This window comes from Mustela erminea, chromosome 20, assembly GCF_009829155.1.
Source record: "Mustela erminea isolate mMusErm1 chromosome 20, mMusErm1.Pri, whole genome shotgun sequence".
NCBI classification, from domain to species: domain Eukaryota; kingdom Metazoa; phylum Chordata; class Mammalia; order Carnivora; family Mustelidae; genus Mustela; species Mustela erminea.
Genome location: NC_045633.1, coordinates 4803204 through 4821795, shown reverse-complemented (window position 1 = coordinate 4821795; position 18592 = coordinate 4803204). Strand labels below are relative to the sequence as shown.

Sequence of the window (18592 nt, the reverse complement as noted above, 5' to 3'; positions counted from 1 at the left end):
AGGTTGGATATATCCATTCTATTTGAATAACAGACATTAAAGTTAAGTCTGTGACTATTAAATTGTTTACATGGTTCAACTCCTTCTAGGAAACACAGTTCCCTACATTAAGGTGTCTTTAAACCTCACTGTTCTGGGTCTCAAGGATTTTCTGGGTCTCACAGACCTTGCTTTCTGATGCTCTTTGATCTTCAACTTTGTTTGGGGCAAATTTGTCTATTTCTGTTTTGGATTTTGTTGTTGTTGTTGTTTTTCCTACCCCCAGACTGTAAACTCCTTGAGGGCCGGGGTAGACTTTCATCCTCGAACCCAGTGCCCCCTGATGCACTGTCATCATCCATGGACGTTTACTGGGCCAAACCATTAGAAGCTCCTCGGTACCCTCTCCTCTCCTAGTTCCCATAAGGCTCTTCACTTGCACTTTGGCCAAAGTAAGTGAGAAAACCAAGGTCTGCAGGCTCCTGGTGGCGGGGGGCGGAGGGCGGGTTATGAAGGGAGAAGTTGGGAGGAAAACATAACGAAGGCCCGAGTCAGGCTCTGTTGGATTCAACTCAACAAATACCAAATGGCCCAGGGTTTCCCCTCCTCCCCGGGTGCCAAGAACGCCTCACCAAGAGGTCCTTCTTGTCTTCTAAGAGGCATTTCATAGCGGTGCAGAAACGCTGAGCGTCTGTTTCCCTCAGGTCTTCTAGCAGCTTCTGGGGCTGGTACAGGCGCTGCTGCAGGTGGTTTTCCATCGCTGCCTGGTTATGGGGTGTTGAGAAGAGTCAGTGAGGACAGGCCAGGAGCACGTGGTCAGCACCATGGCCAGCAGCCCAGCCAGGCCACCTACTTCCCTGCAGAGCCCACCCGCCGGCAGCTAGCGGATGTGTTTGCTTTGGCTGGCTCCAAAATTTTTCATCAGCTGCCAACATTTCAAAGTCAGGGGATTCCCCACAAAAATCCAGACTTCCAAGGTCTCTTGGAAAACACAAAGATTTGGCAACTCTAGGCATATCCCCTTCCTGGTGATAATAGTGGGCTGAGGGGCAGCTGTTCCCTGTAATTACACTCCTGTTCACCGCCCACCCAGCCAGCCCATTTGGTTCCTATAGGCGACTGGGGTTTCAAGTCCAGAACAGTTGGCCTCTGTCCAGGGAGTTTACCACCCCCAGGCTGGCACTGCTCAAACCCTCTCCCACGCCCCAAGCTACCAGCATAAAAGCAAAATTCAGGCAGCACGAACAAACTTCCTCTTGGCCACCCCTCAGGAGTGAGGAGGAAAGGACAGCAGCCTCTCCTAAAAGAGATGACCTCTGCTGTCTGGGGAATTATTTTCTAAATCTCTGTTAAATAAAGGTGCTCCAGAAAGGCAGCATACTGTGGTGGCATGGGCAAAAAGTGGGCTCTAGAACCGGACAACACCCAGGAATGTCCCCACATTGCCACTGACTAGCTGTGTGGCCTGGGACAAGTTACTTAACTAGGATTGGTAGATAAAACACGGGATGCCCAGTTAAACTGGAATTGCAGTTAAATGGTGAATAATTTTTCAGCATTTAAGTATGTCCCAAATATTGCATGGAACATACACTAAAAAAAATCATTTATTGTTCATCTACAAATCAAATTTAACTGGGAACACTGTATTTTTTTTAAGCAACCTTTACACTCAATGTAGAACTCAAATGCAAGATCCCAAGATCCAGAGTCACACATTCCACCAACTAGTCAGCCCAGCGCCCCAAGAATACTGTACTTCTATTTGCTAAATAGGCAACACTACTCTGAGAGCCTCTGTTTTCTCAACTGAAAAGTAGACACAGTAGAGACTTACCATGTAGGATTGTTGTGAGGGTGAAATGAGTGTGTGTAAAATGTTTTCAGTTGTGCCCAGCACACAGTAAGTGGTTGGTAAGTGCCACCCCTTATTCCCTATCTTGAATGAGTTACATAATGATTTGCTTAGTGATTCTCCCTAGTAATGAGACCTCCGACTTCTCCTCTGAGTCTCCAGTGTCTAGAACAATGCCTCACAGAGATTAGAGGTTAGATAAGTAGACATTGAATGAATAAACAAATTTATCCACAGGAAGAGAGAGAAGATAGCTACTATTCAAGCTAAAATATATACATTTCAATGAGAAAATTTACTGCTAGAGAGAGAAAGGGCAGGCATTCCTTGCCTTTAGGTGGCCACAGACTGATGAACAGAAGAAAGTAAGTCAGTGCCATAGGGCCAACAGCTACCTCCAGCTAGTGGGTGTCTTAGGAAAGGGTTAGCAACCAGCTCTCTGAATGGAGCTCTCATGAGAATGCTGGTTGATATTTTCATTTGCATTATAGAGTAAAAAACAGACAATAAAGACATCAGGGCTTCATTTATTCTGATGTCAGAACTTCATTCGTCAATGACAATGACTTCTTTGCTGAATCAGATTTTTTTAAAGATTTTATTTATTTATTTGACAGAGAGAGAGAGAGAGAGATCACAAGTAGGCAGAGCAGCGGGGTGGGGCGGGGGGTGGCCCAGAAGCAGTCCCTGCTGAGCAGAGAGCCCGATGCGGGCTCAATCCCAGGACCCTGAGACCATGACCTGAGCTGAAGGCAGAGGCTTAACCCACTGAGCCACCCAGGTGCCCCTGAATCAGATAGTTTTTAAATACCGAAAGAATATTCCCTCAATTTTCTGTGCTTTTCACATTATAACAGTAAAAAGACACAGTATAAAGACACGACGTGTCACCCTGGGCTGATGATCGTGCTGAAGAGGCACGTGCTGTCCAGTCTGCCACAGTCCCCAGCATGCCCTTCTGCTCCACAAATATCCTTGCCAGCTATTACCATGCCTCTGCTACCATTTTTCTTACAGTAGAATTAAAAGGGAAGAAAATTTTTCTTGGACCCATAATTAAGAGACTGATCATTACACCCAAACAGCCAGCTTCCTGTAATTCCGTTTAGCAACAGAATCCCCCAAGTTTTAGCCGAGTAAGGAGCTTCTCAGAAAGACTTCTTTCTTCTGCGCCGTGACATGTGAATGCGGAATGTGAGCAGGAGGAAGGGTGCAACTTGCCGGTTACGTCCTTAAAGAGAAGGTGCTCACCCTTCACTTCCTCTTTCCCACCACCCCTTCTCTGGGCCGGAGAATGGATGTGCTCTCTCAGTCACATGGGCAACGAGTCCCTGAGGATGACAAAGGCACCAGATCGAAGGAAGCTGGGCCCCTGGACAGTCTTTTAAAAAGAGAGCTCCGTCCTGGGTGGCTCAGTGGGTTAAGGCCTCTGCCTTCCGCTCAGATCATGATTCCAGGGTTGTGGGATCGAGCCCCGCATTGGGCTCTCTGCTCAGCGGGGGGAGCCTGCTTCCCTTCCTCTCTCTCTGCTTGCCTCTCTGCCTACTTGTGATCTCTGTCAAATAAATAAGATCTTTTTAAAAAATTTAAAAAAGAGAGAGCGAGAGAGCCCCCTCTCTTCTCTGGACCTCCCACTGAACTCTGAACTGTAACATGAGATAGAAATAAACTACTTTGTTTGCGCTGTTGGAATTTGGGGTCTCTTTGTTATAGCAGCTCAGCCTCCTCCCTAATACACCAAGTCTCCATCAAAGGTAGAACGAGGAAAAACACAAAAGAGCTTGTATCATGTTTCAAAACAACTGGACGGAACACGTTTCTTCGTGGAAGTGAAAACTAGCTCATACCTAGTCCACTTCCCCATCCTGCTCCTACCTGGCCCCTGAGTGTACAACCCCTGGGTCCTAAGAGGGGATTATATGATAGGGATGAGTCTCAGGTACACACCTGCAGGCTGGGGATGGTGAAGGCAACATTCCGTGAATTCAGATAGGCCAGGACTCTGTGGGACAGGTCTGCTGTCCACCCATGCGAGCTTCAGTTGAAGACAGGAGAAGGTCACGATGACAGGTTCCCCTATGATGAGGAGTTCCCCTACTTGCCAAGTGGCCAGAAGGCCAGAGTTCAGACAGCATGTGGGGAATGGGCCGGGGAAGTTTGGAGGAGGTAGGACATTTGTTAACCTGGCACAGTGGTGGAGGATTTTCCAAATCTAAGAATCTCCGTGGATCCCAATCTCTCCAAGACAATTATCAGTTTACGAGCTGTGTGCAATATTCTAATTCCCATAAAAATCCACTTGGATTAAGTACAATCCAAACAGACTGACTTGGAAAGATACCATTATGATATTAAATTTAAAAAGCAGATACAGTGTATACCACAAGAGGCTAGAATAGCATAGTTAAGAGTGTGAGCTCAAAAGCAGATTTGAATCCCGGCTCTGCCACTTAATTGTGTGGCCTTAGGCAATTTACTGAATTTTCCTGTGCCTCAGTTTCCCTTTCTACATAATATAGCCAAAATTGTGAAGATTGTTTGTTCACACACATAAAGTGCTTAGAGCAGTACCCAGCCACATAGAAAACACACAATTTCACTCAGAACAACCAAAAAATGGAAATGACCCAAATGTCCAACAACAAGTAAAAGGTTAAACAAACATGGTACAACCATGGGAGTTGGGGGAAACTGGACAGGGAGACAAACCATGAGAGACTATGGACTCTGAAAAACAATCCGAGGGTTTTGAAGGGGCGGGGGGTGGGAGGTTGGGTGAGCCTGGTGGTGGGTATTATGGAGGGCACGGATTGCATGGAGCACTGGGTGTGGTGCATAAACAATGATTTCTGGTACACTGAAAAGAAATTTAAAAAATAAAAAATTTAAAACAAACAAACAAAAAAAACCAAATATGGTACATCCATTCAATGGAATGGATATCAATCAAAAATATATCAATAGGGGAGCCTGGGTGGCTCAGTGGGTTAAGCCACTGCCTTCGGCTCAGGTCATGATCTCAGGGTCCTGGGATCGAGTCCCGCATCGGGCTCTCTGCTCGGCGGGGAGTCTGCTTCCCTCTCTCTGTCTGCCTCTCTGCCTACTTGTGATCTCTGTCTGTCAAATAAATAAGTAAGATCTTAAAAAATATATGTATCAATAAAACATGAATACAAAAGGGATGAGTGGGACTTCAGCTTCCAGCTGTGATGGAGTAATTGGGCGCAGATAAATCCTCCTGCCTTAGACGACTGAAAGGCCTTTTACAATCCCATTTTTGTTACTAAATAAATGGATGGATGAATGAATGAACACAAAGATGATGGACAGATAAACAGACAGATCAAATTTAGCCTGAAAGAATATATCCACAACTATTAACCAGAGTTAAAGTTACATTAGGAAGAAGAATGTTTATGGGGATACTCTTTCACATTAACGTAATTGGGTGCCCTTGTCCTGGGCCCTCAGACCCCCGTATTTTTCTCCCTCATAGTATTCATCATATTAGAATTATCTGTTAATATTTGTCTTTCCACAGCACTCTCTAGTGGCCTGCCCTGCATCCCTGGTATCTAACACCAGCCCATATGCAATGTATAACACGACAGGACACTGGATACAGTGGAGCCTCAGCTCCACCACATTTCCCAGCTGCATGACCATGATTCACCCTCCCTGTGCCTCAGTTTCGCTCTTCTGTCCAACTGGATCACAACAGGACCTTCCCTGGGGGAGCTTGTAAGGATAAGACATGTTTCTAGGCACAAAGCACTAAGAAGGGGACTGCTACACAGTCAACACTCAGTAAATGGTAGCACTTGTGCCAGCAGAGAGGAATAAAAGATTGTGAAACAAACGTAACCACTTTAAAACACCTGTGCCCTGGCTGATATCTTTTTGTAATGAGTACATATGTATGTATTACTTTTTACAATTAAGAGATTCCCATTTAGGAATTTTTACTAAACATCCTTTCCATTTCTTCCCCTCCCCTCGAGGGTGGGTTACCTTTGAAACTGTATGAGATCCAGTAACGCTACATGGGAATAAAACGAAAAGACAACTTTAAAAGAATCATTCCAGAGAGATCACAGGTACGTTCTGTTTGAAATTCTTAGACGCAGCCAAGTGGGGGACAGAGTGGGGACATTACCATTCAGATAGCTTCCATTTATTATTTCTTCCTAAAAGACAAAGAAATAATGTCGAGTAAAACATCCAAAAATTGGCTGCTCCAGTAGAGGAGATTTTGATTAAAAGAAAATGGGATACTCACCGCCATTTTTTGCAACAATGGATCCAAATCTGTAAGGAAGCCAGTGAAGGTATAACTAGAATTAATTTTGTGATCTTCAGAAATACACATATGGGTTAGGGAAAGAGAAGCTCCCCCCAAAAAAAGTCACTTATAGAGGAAAATTTTAGTGAATTTCAATTATACCTATGCCCATGTGTGCCCAGTGTGCGAAAACCCTAGTTTGAAAAATCCTTTTAGAATAATCCTGAAAATCCTACACATATGTGTGCATGCACACACGGGCTCACACATACGCATACATCCCAAACACTCTCCAGCAACCTGTACCTAAACCAATCCATCCCACATACCCTAAGATGTGTGGAAACTACGGCAGATTCTTCCCCCCTCAGGACTTACCCTGCCTGGAATCTGGAACTCTATGACTTGCCACTCCATGGCTCAGAAAAAGGAACAGGAAAAGAAAGAACATCCGAGGTTCCTGGGACATCCTCCTGTAGTTAATTCAAGCACAGAAGTGATTCAGGTTTGTATTTTTAAAATGTATTTAAGAACATTCAGAAGACTTGGTGCACGTGGGTGGCTCCGTTAAGCATCCAACTCTTGATTTCGACTCAGGTCATGCTCTCAGGGTGCTGGAACGGAGCCCCACATTGGGCTCCATCGTCAGCGGGAGGATCTGCTGGGAGATCTCTCTCCCTCCCTCTCTGTCTCTCTTCCTGTTTTCTCTCTCTCTCTCTAAAATAAATAAATAAATCTTTTTTAAAAAGAGAGAGAAAGAACATTCAGAAGACAAAAGGGAAAAACTAATAGGCCCAGAACCCCTTGGGCTTTTTTTAAAAAATACATTTTAAATTCCATGTACTGTGCTCCATCTAAACCCTTGCGTTAGTCAAAGACACAATCATCTCTCTTCTTGATGACAACAATGGCCAGTTGATGTTCTTACAGCCCCTCCCACTCCCCTCAATCCAGCAGAGGGGAATGATTAGAAGCACGGGCTCTATTCTGACGAGGGGTTTATATCTAGACGATAAAAAGAACTCTTACAACTCAGTAAGTGCAAGATAAGCCAGAGGCGGGGAAAATAAAATAAAAAGATACAAACTTAGTTTCATTTTAAACAAAAGAAATGGCCAGTAACCTCATAAAAGATTGTCAGCATCATTAATTATCAGGAAAATGCAAATTAAATGCACAGTTAGATACCCACTACACAGGGGCGCCTGGCTGGTTCGCTTGGTAGAGCATGTGACTCCTGATCTCGAGGCCATAGGTTTGAGCCCCACATTTGGGTGTAGATATTGCTTTAACATAAAATCTTAAAATTAAAAAAAGAGGGGTTTCTAGGTGGCTCAGTCAGTTAAGCGTCTGCCTTCAGCTCAGGTCATGATCCCAGGGTCCTGGGATCAAGCCCCACGTCAGACTCCCTGCTGAGCTAGGGAGCCTCCTTTTCTCCCTCTGCCCCTCTGCCTGCTCCATGCTCTCTCTCTCTCTCTCTCTCTGTCAAATAAATAAATTAATAAAATCTTAAAAAAAAAAAAAAACACCACTACATATACTAGATGGGCTAAAAGTTGAGAAGACTGACAATACCAAGTGTCGATAATGATGGGGAGCAGGAAGAATCTCTCTGGAAAACTGTCTGGTGGTGTCTTGTACAGTTCAATATGCAACACTCTACGACCCATGAATTCCACCCCTGGGCATTTATCCAAGAGAAATTAAAACTTACGTCCACATAAACACTTGAATAGTTTCATTCATAATAGCTAAAAATTGGAAACAACTCAAATGTCCGGGCACAGGGGAAAGGTTCAAAAAATATATGATACAATGGAACATCACTCACCAATGAATAGTAAGTTGGACTTCTGCGCCCAGATCTGATGGAAGAAGATAAACCCTCCTGCCTTAAATAATTAGAAAATCGACCAAAATAATGACGCGAAGGCTTTCGGACGTTGGACAAGAGGTAGCCTAAGACTGAGATTCTAAGAGAAGGGAAACCGTTGGCATAAAAATACATATTGGTCTCTGCTCTGGATTCCTGGCATGGAGCTCCCAAAACTGTGGTAAATTCCTACATGGTAAAAATACTAGGGGAGGGGCACCTGGGTGGCTCAGTGGGTTAAGCCTCTGCCTTCAGCTCAGGTCATGTTCCCAGGGTCCTGGGATCAAGCCCCACGTCGGGCTCTCTGCTCCGCAGGGAACCTGCTTTCTCCCCTCTCTCTGCCTGCCTCTCTGCCTACGTGTGATTTCTCTATGTCAAATAAATAAAATATTTTTAAAAAAAAAAAGTACTAGGGGAAACTTTTGTTCCCCTAAGGTGACTTTGGGTGGGCTCCCGGTTGGTTCCTGGTCACCAGAAAAACCAAACCATGATTCTCTAGCCCCACCCCCACCCTCCAGAAAAGAAAGAGGGGCTGAGAATGGCGTTTATAATTGATCATGCCCATGTGAGGAAGCTTCCGTAAAATCCCAACAGTCCAGGGCTTGGGAGCTTTCAGGTGGGTGAACCCATCACCTCAGGAAGGTGACACGCCCCACCACCACAGGGACAGAAGCTCTTGCACAAAGGATCCTTCCAGACCACATCCTATCTCTTGTCTCTTCATCTAATTATGTATTCAACCATATCCTCCATCGTGTCTCCTCATAAGCTGGTAACAGCGTTTCCCTGAGTTCTGTGAGCTGCTCAAGCAAACGGACCAAACCTGAGAAAGAGGTTGTGGGAACCTCAAATGTGTAGCTGTTAGACCATCGGTTGGGTTCTGACAGGATGCTGCCTGGAGGCCAGCAACCAGGAAGTCACGGCCAGGTATCAGGAAGGTCAGAGGCCTGTCCTGGTGGCAGGCCACCGGAAGCCAGATCCCACCAGACACGGCCAAGATGGCGGCTGCCATGACAGGAACCCCCTGGCCAAATTAGGAAGAAAAATCACAAAAGTCCTAAGTAATGAATATTTCACCCCCAAGTTAACAGCTGTCAATAAAAGATAGAAACCCAACGCTCACATCACGTAGCTCTCTCGAGTGCGCACTCGCTCTTGCGGGCTCTCTCTCTCTCTTGAGCTCCCGGCTCTCATATCTCCAGAGTGTGTTTTGCACTTCAGTAAACTTTCCTGGCGTGTGAGTCACCCACGGTGCTGCGTGTCTGTCCTCGAGTTCATTCTTGTGACAAGACCAAGAAACTTCGGTGACACTTTCCGGTCTGGGTGGGTCGAGTCCCTGAAGGACCCCAAGTCAGAACTATAGTATAGCCTATAGGTTTTAGCATTCTTTTTGTAACCAGCTTATGCTAACTAAAGAAACTGTGGCCAGCTAACCATAGATAAGGGAGTCAGCAAGCAGCATAACAGGATAATGAATATCAAAAATCTGTGTTTAACCCAGCTGTTTCTGGCTTCTGTATAATAGTGCTTCTAATGCTCTGCTAGGAAATGAAAAATTGCTTAAACCCTCAACTCTAAGGAGCAAGAGGCTGGCTGAGGACAAAGCAAAAGCTGGCGCCTTGCACCCCCCCCCTTCACCCACTCCCCTCCATATGTGTAGCATTCCTCAGGCACCCCTGACTGCCATAAAACGATAAATAGTTAACTTGCTGAGATCACAACCCTGCAAGACAGGAGTCTCCCTTGGTTTGCAAATGTCCTTGAGATTTACAACAAAGAAGTTACCTTACGTTTGATAGCAGGAATGTAACATTTCACCAGGAGACTCCCAATTGTCTTTATGTTAGTGCCTCATTAGAGGGAAAGTGGCCTTGGCTTGATAGTAACCAGGCCTTCAATATCCTGATAGTGTTTTTTTTTCCCCGCATGTGTGGGCTGACCGGCCAGTTCTGCTTCTGTAAGATTGCTTTGTCTGCTTTTCGCGCGGGGTCCCCTGACCCAATCCACTGACGCCAAGTATGCCTGTTCAAAGGATCAATCAATCAGCGCCGTCCCCACCCAAAACTTGTTTGTACCTGTCTATAAAAATCCTGCACCACCCCAGCCTGGTGTGCTCAGCTAGCAGGAGCTGCTGACCACCCGCAGGCGCCCGCGCTACAATAAAGAACCTCTTGCTGTTTGCATCCTGTGGCAGTGTTGAATTCTTGGGTAAGGGGATCCGCGGGTCTTTCATCCCCAGGGTGCAGGGTCTCCCCAGTTCACCTGGCAACACAACCACCTCACACCGAAGTTGTGGGTCACCTGGAGACCTACTGTGTGGAAACCCATTGTGTGGACATCTGGAGGCGCACTACCTGCTCGCTGCCAGAGGTTGCTTCCTTGGAACGGCTCTTAGCGCGGGAATGGTGGGCATGTGGCACATCCCAAGAACGGGGGAAGGGCTGAGGAGACTCTGATTACCCAACAGTCACGTGGTCTCTCAAATGCCCCCTACCCCCACCCTGCCAACAAGGTCACCAAACCACAACCCAAATTCAAACAAGCTACCTGGTTTTATGGGGCCCAAAGCTGTTTGTTGTTGTTGTTTTTTCCTAAATAGTTAAAAAAAAAAAAAAACCCACTATCTCTTGACACTTGGAAATTCCATGTATGAAATTTAAATGTCAGTGTCCATGTGGTGTTTGAGAGATGGCTTCAAAAATAATAGGGGAGGAAGGGGGTGGGAGGTGGTGATGGGTCGGCCTGTGGAAACCGAGGGAGGAGTACATGAGGTTCATTACAGTCTTAAGTCTGCTTTTATATGTGTTTGTTCTTCAGGTCAAGTGGAAGGAGGGGCCCCCTCAAAATCTGTTTATGGGGTCAAATCAGATGAAAATGGGAGCTTTCACCTGACAGTCAGGTAGCCCATACCCCATCCCAAAGAAGGGATGCCACCCTCTTGGGGTATTAACAGGAGCTTGAAGGGAACCCCCATCAAGCCCACCCGCGGTTTCCCGAGAATATTTTAAAGGCGCTCAGGCATTCTTTCTTCCAGATCTCCCTAGTATTATCTAGCTTGTTAAGGAAATGGATTCTTTAACCTCCAAGGGGACTTCCACAACCAGCTTTGCAAACAATTATGCTCATTTTACTGCCCAGGGCAAAAACAAACTGAAACTTTGGAGACCTGCAAACAGCCAAAGGCACACATTCCAACAGGTTTTAAGGGAAGGGGATCCCAAAGCCTTTGAAGCTGTGTTCTGCCTCACCAATCTCACCCCCCAAGCTGGTACATTCAACTCTCATAATAACTCTTACTGCTTTGGGGTCTTTTGGGCTTTAGGGGAAACTGTGGCCCTTTTTTCTCCCTTTCCTTTGCCCAGCTGCCCTGGTCATTGGCCTCATTCGCAATTCTCCAGTTTCCCAGACAATGAGGCTTCTTGTGCTTTATTGCCAGCATCTCCCTATTAACTCCACGGAGAGGTATATGATTACTGAAATAGATGCCCCGCTTTCTGCTGCACATAATGTCTTCGTTCCAAGGAAACCCCAGAGCATCACCAGCATGGGATTTGGTTTTAATTAAAAGCCCTTTGGGTCACTCTCTTTCAGGAGATAGGCCAAAAGGATTGAATGGACTGTGCAGGGCAATAATGATTCGGGTTTCTCCATGGACCCCTCCCTTTCCCCCCCGCCAAAGGCTCCCCACTGCAGACCGGCGGAAACCAGGCAGGCTGGGGGGCTGCTTTGGTGCAACCTAAAACGCAAACAGCAACAATAACCACAAACCAGAAATGAACGCGGTTTCCTGAGCACCGGGGAGCAAGCATTTGAATGAGCAGGGAGACCAGCCATCCTGGTTTCCTGGGACTGAGGGGTTTTCCTGGGACACGCAGTTCACTTTTACAACAGGAAAAGTCGCAGGCAAACCAGGATAAGTTGGTCACCCTACAGATGAGAGACATTTCATCCTCTAAACTTGCTGAAATGCTTGCAGGGGGACAGTGGTGAGGTTCTCCCAGCGCTGGCACACCCCATCCCACACACAAACCAACAACTCACAATTACATGGAGTTTTACTGTCTGTAAAGCAGCCCCATTTAAGGTCTGTGTATCATGGATCCATAGTTATGGGCCATCCAGATACCAACTTGGAGATTTTCCACACACACACACACCCCAAAAATTACAATTTTCATTGCTATCCATGCAAAGTGGGCTACCTGGTCTGGCTTGTCGAGTACCAGGCTGACTGAAGTGGATTTGGTAGTTGGAACGGCCAGGCTCACAGTGAGTACAGAAGTCAAAGGAGTGGTTACTTTCTGGGCTACAGAAATGGAGGCCTGATCTCCTGCCCCAGCTTCCCCCTTAATTGGAAGATTCTGGGCAGTGATAACCCCTTCCTTTCTTCTGGTCTCAGGGGAGCAGAATGGAAGGCGTGGGATTCTGTGGCAAAAGAAGAGGAAGAAAGGTCTCACCGAGCATCTTCCGTGTGCCAGCATCATGGCAGGCCCTCCCTTCACTTACTCTCTCCATCAGCCCCACGCTTTACTTGACTGGGTTTCACAGATGAGTTCTGTGGGCACATGAGGTCACACAGCAAGCAAATCACAGAAAGGAGGTCCCAGGGCAGGGCTGCCTGACTCCACAGTCGTCCTAATGCCAGCAACCACCGAATGAGAGAGAATGCAGCACATCCCCCTCTAGATACACTGTCTCCCTGAATTCTTGCAGAACCTTTTTTTTTTTTTTAAGTTTTATTTATTCATTTGTCAGAGAGCGCAAGCGAGTGAGCACAAGCAGGGGTTGCTGCTAGCAGAGGGGGAAGCAGGCAGAGGGAGGCTGAGGCTCCCCGCCCAGCAAGGGGCTGGATGCAGGATTGGATCCCAGGCCCCTGGAATGACCCCAAAGCAGGTGCTGAACCGACTGAGCCACCCAGGCGTCCCAAACCTTTGAGGCAAATATTACCATGGTTGCTACTTCAGAGAGGAGGAACTAGGTTCCAAGAAGTCAAATGACCAGCGCAAGGCCCCACAGCTACCGCGTGGAAGGGCCAGTTCCCAAACCCAGAGCCAAAGATCCAAAGGGTTGACCAGCTTTGCACCCCAGCCTCCCTACTGAGCACCCGGAACCTAAAACTCCAGGTGGCCGGAGCCCTCTCGGGGACAGGAGCTGCGCTTTCCTTGGGAAGGACACCATGTCTACTCCTGAGCAAGGTTCCTTCACCTCCCGGGCTGGCATTTCCTCCTCCGCACGCCGGGAAGGGCAACAGGGCGACCCTCACCGAGCCCGTGTCCACATTTTTTTAAAGTTCATAAATGCATCCCGTGCGCAGTCGGTGCGCAATCTACTTTACCTTGCACTTGCCCGTTTCTTGCTCCGCCCAGCTAAGAGGTAATAAACAGAATCTACGTGAAGAACTTGCCTGGGGTAGAAAAGAGGTGAGAACGCAGCCCCGCACGGCCACCCGCATAGAATCCCTCCACGAACCGCAGCTCTATTACCGGTGCCGTCGCTTTGGGGCTCCTACAAACGTTGCCATCACTGCTGGATTTTGTTTTTTTTTTTTTGTTTTTTTTTTTTACTACTATTAAGTGGGTCCAAAGCCCTTTTCTGGAAATTTCTGCACACACTCCCTCTCACGGACGCCCCCACCTCCCAGCGCCCTGAAAGCTGCGGCTGCCCCTGGCCCACCCCCCCCTTTCTGCCTCCACTGCCACCCCCTGCCCCCCCCGCCCCGCGCACCCCTCGTGCCTCTTCTCCGGAGAGACCCGCGGCGCGCTCCCAGCCCGCGCACCGCCCCCTTCGCTCGCCCCGCGGGGTCCTCCGCGCCGGGTCCGCCGCGCGCGCGCGTGCGCCTCACCTGCGGTGTCGGCTCGGCCGCTCTGAGTCCCGCGCGCGGGGGGCCGCGGGGCGGGGCCGTAGGGCGCGCCCGGGGCGGCGGGAGCGGTGGGGGCGGCGCCAGCTTGCGTGGCGTGACCTCCTCCCCGCTGGCTTCCCGTGGAAACCCCGCCGAGAGAGCCTCCGGGTCGCAGTCCCCGCCTGGGGGGGCTTGCTCTGCCGACCCTGGCAGTGCCAGAGGGGGCGGGGGGTGGGGGGGGAAGAGCAGAGGACAGAGAGCCCCCCCCCCCCCCCGCCCAGTTGCAACGTAGGGACTTTATTCGGATCCGGATGCAAACAGACTGTTAAAAAATTATAAAGACAGTTGGGGCAGTGTGGTCACTGGACCGGCAAAAGGTTACGTTTTTTTAGGTGTGAGCATTGTAATGTGGTTCTCTTCAAAGCCCTTATCTTTTGTAGATGTGTCTGCAAAACAGAAACGTGATGTCTGGGATTTGCTTGGAAGTAAAGGGGACCACAGAGTAGCAGGAGCCTGGGCGAAACAGAACCGGGCCATGTGTGGATAATTGTTGAAACCAGTGAAGAGGGGGTAAAAAAAAATTTTTTAAGATTTTATTTATTTTATTTGACAGAGAGATCACAAGTAGGCAGAGAGGCAGGCAGAGACAGAGGGCCCTGCTGAGCAGAGAGCCCGATGTGGGGCTCGATCCCAGGACCCTGAGATCATGACCTGAGCCGAAGGCAGCGGCTCAATCCACTGAGCCACCCAGGCGCCCCCCAATTTTTTTTTTTAATAATAAGATCTGTAAATATGTTCAGACCGGTTGGTCCTTACATGTGACCTGATTCATCTGAAGGAAAAAAAAATTCTTCCCAAGTAAAAAAGCCTCGTGCCCCAAAATAGTCACTGCCCCAGCATTACATATGTACACACACAGCAAATGGTGGTAGAGAAACCCAATGTAAGTGTACACCCATAAGGCAATAGTTACATCAACTGTGATACAGCAACTCTATGAAATACATAGCCATTAAAACGGGCATTAACAAAGACCATGTAATAGTAACACATGGAAATGATTTTAGAACCCAAAAAAGCCAAATATTAAGTAATACACTTTTATTAAACTTGGAAGGGTTGTTGTGCTAAGGTTTGCATGGTGGAATAATGCATTACTTTTACCTCTTTTCTAGTGAAAATAGAACTGTGAACTCTAGAGATTTCCTTGCAGTCCTTTATATTTAATGAAACACATCTCAATATCCAAACTTTTTTAAATAGCTAAAATGCCTGATGCTGGCATTATTTTGTCAGTGGCAGAATTAGAAATTCTCTTCAGAAATGACCACCTGTACTGTTCTGTTGCTCATCTGGCCAATATTTATATAATACCAGTGTTCAGTGTTTTCAGAAAAAATTCTTTTATCCCCAGCTCTTGGTTTAATCCTTTAAAGAAGTAGCTTACTCACAAGCCTTAAACGACAGGAAATGTCTTCCATCCTTTGTCAACGTTTGATTTAGAAAACAGGTGTCCAGGAGTTTCACAGGATCGATTCAGGAAGGATAAAATCATCTTTTCCCTTTTACATTTTTTAATGTCACAAGTTTATAAATATGTGTGTGTACATACGTGTGTAGATGAAGTCTGAAAGTGCGTATACTAAAATGTTCCTACTGGTTCTGTCAGGGTTGAAGCTAGGTGGAGTTTATTTACACTTTCTTCTTTTCACCTGTCTGTGGTTTCTACTTTGTCTATAACAAACATGTTACTTAAAATGCAAAAGCCAGCAGGCTTTATGATCAATCACAGCCACTTTACAAATAAAAACAAGGTGGCAGGGGTGCGTGGCTGGCTTCGTTGGTAAAGCAAAGTTGGTAAAGTGTCTCTTGACATTGGAGTTTTGAGTTAAGACCCAGGCTGGGTATAAAACATTTAAAAATAATAATAATAATTTATTTTTTCAAATTAAAAAAAGTGGCAAAATCAAGGGTAGGAAAACCTGTTTTGTTCTGTTGGGTATAAAAAGGACTGACAGTGTATTCTCAACCAACTCAACTCTACCATTTGAAAAATGTTGAGGGTTCAAGGGCATTTAAAGCCCATATTCTGAAAACAATACAAAATACAATATTCTGTGTTGACTCCTAAACAGGATATAAGAAAACAACATTTAGGCATTGTAACCTGCTCTTAATTATTTTCCAGAACTTAAGAAGTGCAGGTGTATAAGGCATTCCAGTTTTCCATGGTCATTTATTTGAGGGGGGGGGGATCTTTTCATTTTTTACAAGTATTCAAAATGATTTTTAAACAGTTTTGTAACAAAAAGTGTATTTTAGTTCATAGGACGACAGCATACTGACTCTAAAATCCAGAGGGAAATCTTAAGTTCTAGTTATGTAACAGGACTCTTCTATTTCTCCAATAGTATAAAATGTCATAGCTAAAAAGAAATCCTTTGGTATCCGTGAGCACGGATTCCAGTTCAGTAATAGCAATATAAATAGCAAGCCACAAAGCACAAATTACTAGTAAGTGAAACCCAGTGCCATGCAAGTTGTGCTATAACAACAAATCGTTAGGGAATGCAAATTAAACCCGCCATGAGATAGCACCTCACATCCATTAGGATGGCTGCTATGAGGAAACACAGGAATGAACAAGCGTTTGCCAGAATGTGGAGAAGTTGCAACCCTTGTGCCGTGTTAGGAGTGTAAATGGTACAGTGGAGAACAGTATGGCAATTCCTAAAAAGATGAAACACGGAATTCCCGTATGATCCAGCAACCCCACTTCTGAGCATATACTCCAAAGAAGTGAAAATGTGGGGCTCTGGGGCGCCTGGGTGGCTCAGTGGGTTAAAGCCTCTACGTTCTGCTCAGGTCATGATCTCAGGGTCCTGGAATCGAGCCCCACATCAGGCTCTCTGCTCAGCAGGGGGCCTGCTTCCTGCCCCCCCTTCCCCTCTGCCTACCTTTCTGCCTACTTGTGATCTCTCTCTGTGTGTCTAAAAAATAAAGAAGTGAAAACGCTTCTCTTGACAAGCACTGAGTTGAGATGGAACCGCTGAATCACTATACTGTACACCTGAAACTAATACAACACTGTACGCTAACTATACTGCAATTTCAAAAAATTTTAAAAAGAAGTGAAAGCAGTGCCTTATGTTTTTGTACAGCCATGTTCACAGCAGCCTTATTCACAATGATAAAAAGGCAGATGTAACACAGGTATCCATTAATAGAGGAACAGATTAGCAACCTGTGGTGTAGACGTATATACACAGGGGAGTCTTTTTTGCCTTAAAAATGGAAGAAATTTGGGCGCCTGGGTAGCTCAGTGGGTTGAGCCGCTGCCTTTGGCTCAGGTCATGATCTCGGAGTCCTGGGATCGAGTCCCGCATCGGGCTCTCCGCTCAGCGGGGAGCCTGCTTCCTCCTCTTTCTCTCTCTACCTGCCTCTCCGCCTACTTGTGATCTCTGTCAAATAAATAAATAAAATCTTAAAAAAAAAAATGGAAGAAATTTTGACACAGCCTACCACATGGATGAACCTTAGAATATTACACTGAGTGAAATCATTCTGTCACTAAAGGACAGATACTGTACGATTCCACATATATGAAGAACCTAAAGTAGGCAAATTCATAGAAAGCAGAATGGTGGCTTTCAGGGGCTAGAGGAAGGGGGAAATGGGAAGGACTTAATGGGCACAGAGTTTCGGTTTTACAAGATGAAGAGTGCTAAAGCTAGGTGGTGATGGTTGCACAGTATGAATGTACCAAATACCACTGAACAGTACAAAAAGATGGTTAAGGTGGTAAATTTTGTTATGCGTGTTTTACTACAACTTAAAAAATTTGGAAGACATATGATGGTGTCAGGTCAATGAACACTAATAATTTTTATTTGTTTATTTGAGAGCAAGAGAGAGTGAGCGAGCGAGAGCACAAGGCGGTGAAGGGCAGAGGGACAAACAGACTCCCCGCTGAGCAGAGAGCCTGATAAGGGACTTGATCCCCAAACTGTGGGATCATGACCTGAGCCGAAGGCAGATGCCCAACCAATTGAGTCATCCAGTTGCCCCTAATAATTTTTAAAGTAAGCAACTAAGTGAGATATGGTATCCTGATTGGCTCCTAAAACAGAAAAAGCTCATGAATGGGAAAACGGACAAAATCCCAGTACTGTCGTTTACTTAATAGATCAATGCTAATGTCTTAGTGTTGATGAACACACCGAGGGTACATAAAGTGTCAACATTTGGAAAGGAGGTAAAAGGTGTACGGGAACTCTGTACTAACGCTGCAAGATTTCTTTAAATCTAACATTATACGAAAATAATAAATAAAAATTCATTTAAAAATAAATTTTAAAAAGCAAGTGACAACTTAGAAGTTTGAATTAATTCCTACCTAGACGACAAAGACAACACGAATCTATTAGAATTGATAAAGGAAGCAGCAAAACGCGAATACCTATACATAGCTACAGTCGATATGAAATTTTAATTTTTATTGTGCCGTTCACTGTTGCCCCATTATTGCCTCATCACCCACTAACTGCAAAAAGGCAGGCTGCTGAATTTTATACCGCAGCAATATTTCCTTAATGATTCTGGGTGCGTATTTTCACTTAGATTACAAACAAATGTTTCTTAGTGCGGGTACAAACGTGGACTTCCTTCTGCCAACTCCTGCCGTTGGATCTTCTAAAGGGGCTGAAGTTCACGAGCATCCCGTTTCAGGTCAATTCTAAGCCAAGTATGTGCTCCGTGGGTGCC

At 46.1% G+C, this 18592-nt stretch overlaps 1 protein-coding gene across 1 annotated transcript in view; it reads right to left on the bottom strand.

Moving 5' to 3' along the window:
• OTOA (otoancorin) overlaps positions 1–13860 on the bottom strand; it is a 72078-nt gene extending 58218 nt beyond the window's left edge. Inside the window, exons 1-7 of the mRNA XM_032328560.1 lie at positions 13832–13860; positions 6495–6589; positions 6114–6142; positions 5991–6021; positions 5846–5873; positions 3782–3869; positions 612–743 (exon numbers count right to left, since the gene is read on the bottom strand). Of these exons, the coding sequence (XP_032184451.1) occupies positions 612–743; positions 3782–3869; positions 5846–5873; positions 5991–6021; positions 6114–6142; positions 6495–6585 (399 nt within the window). The 5' untranslated portion in view covers positions 6586–6589; positions 13832–13860. The remainder of the gene's footprint in view (positions 1–611; positions 744–3781; positions 3870–5845; positions 5874–5990; positions 6022–6113; positions 6143–6494; positions 6590–13831) is intronic.
• Between the last annotated feature and the right edge of the window lie 4732 nt (positions 13861–18592).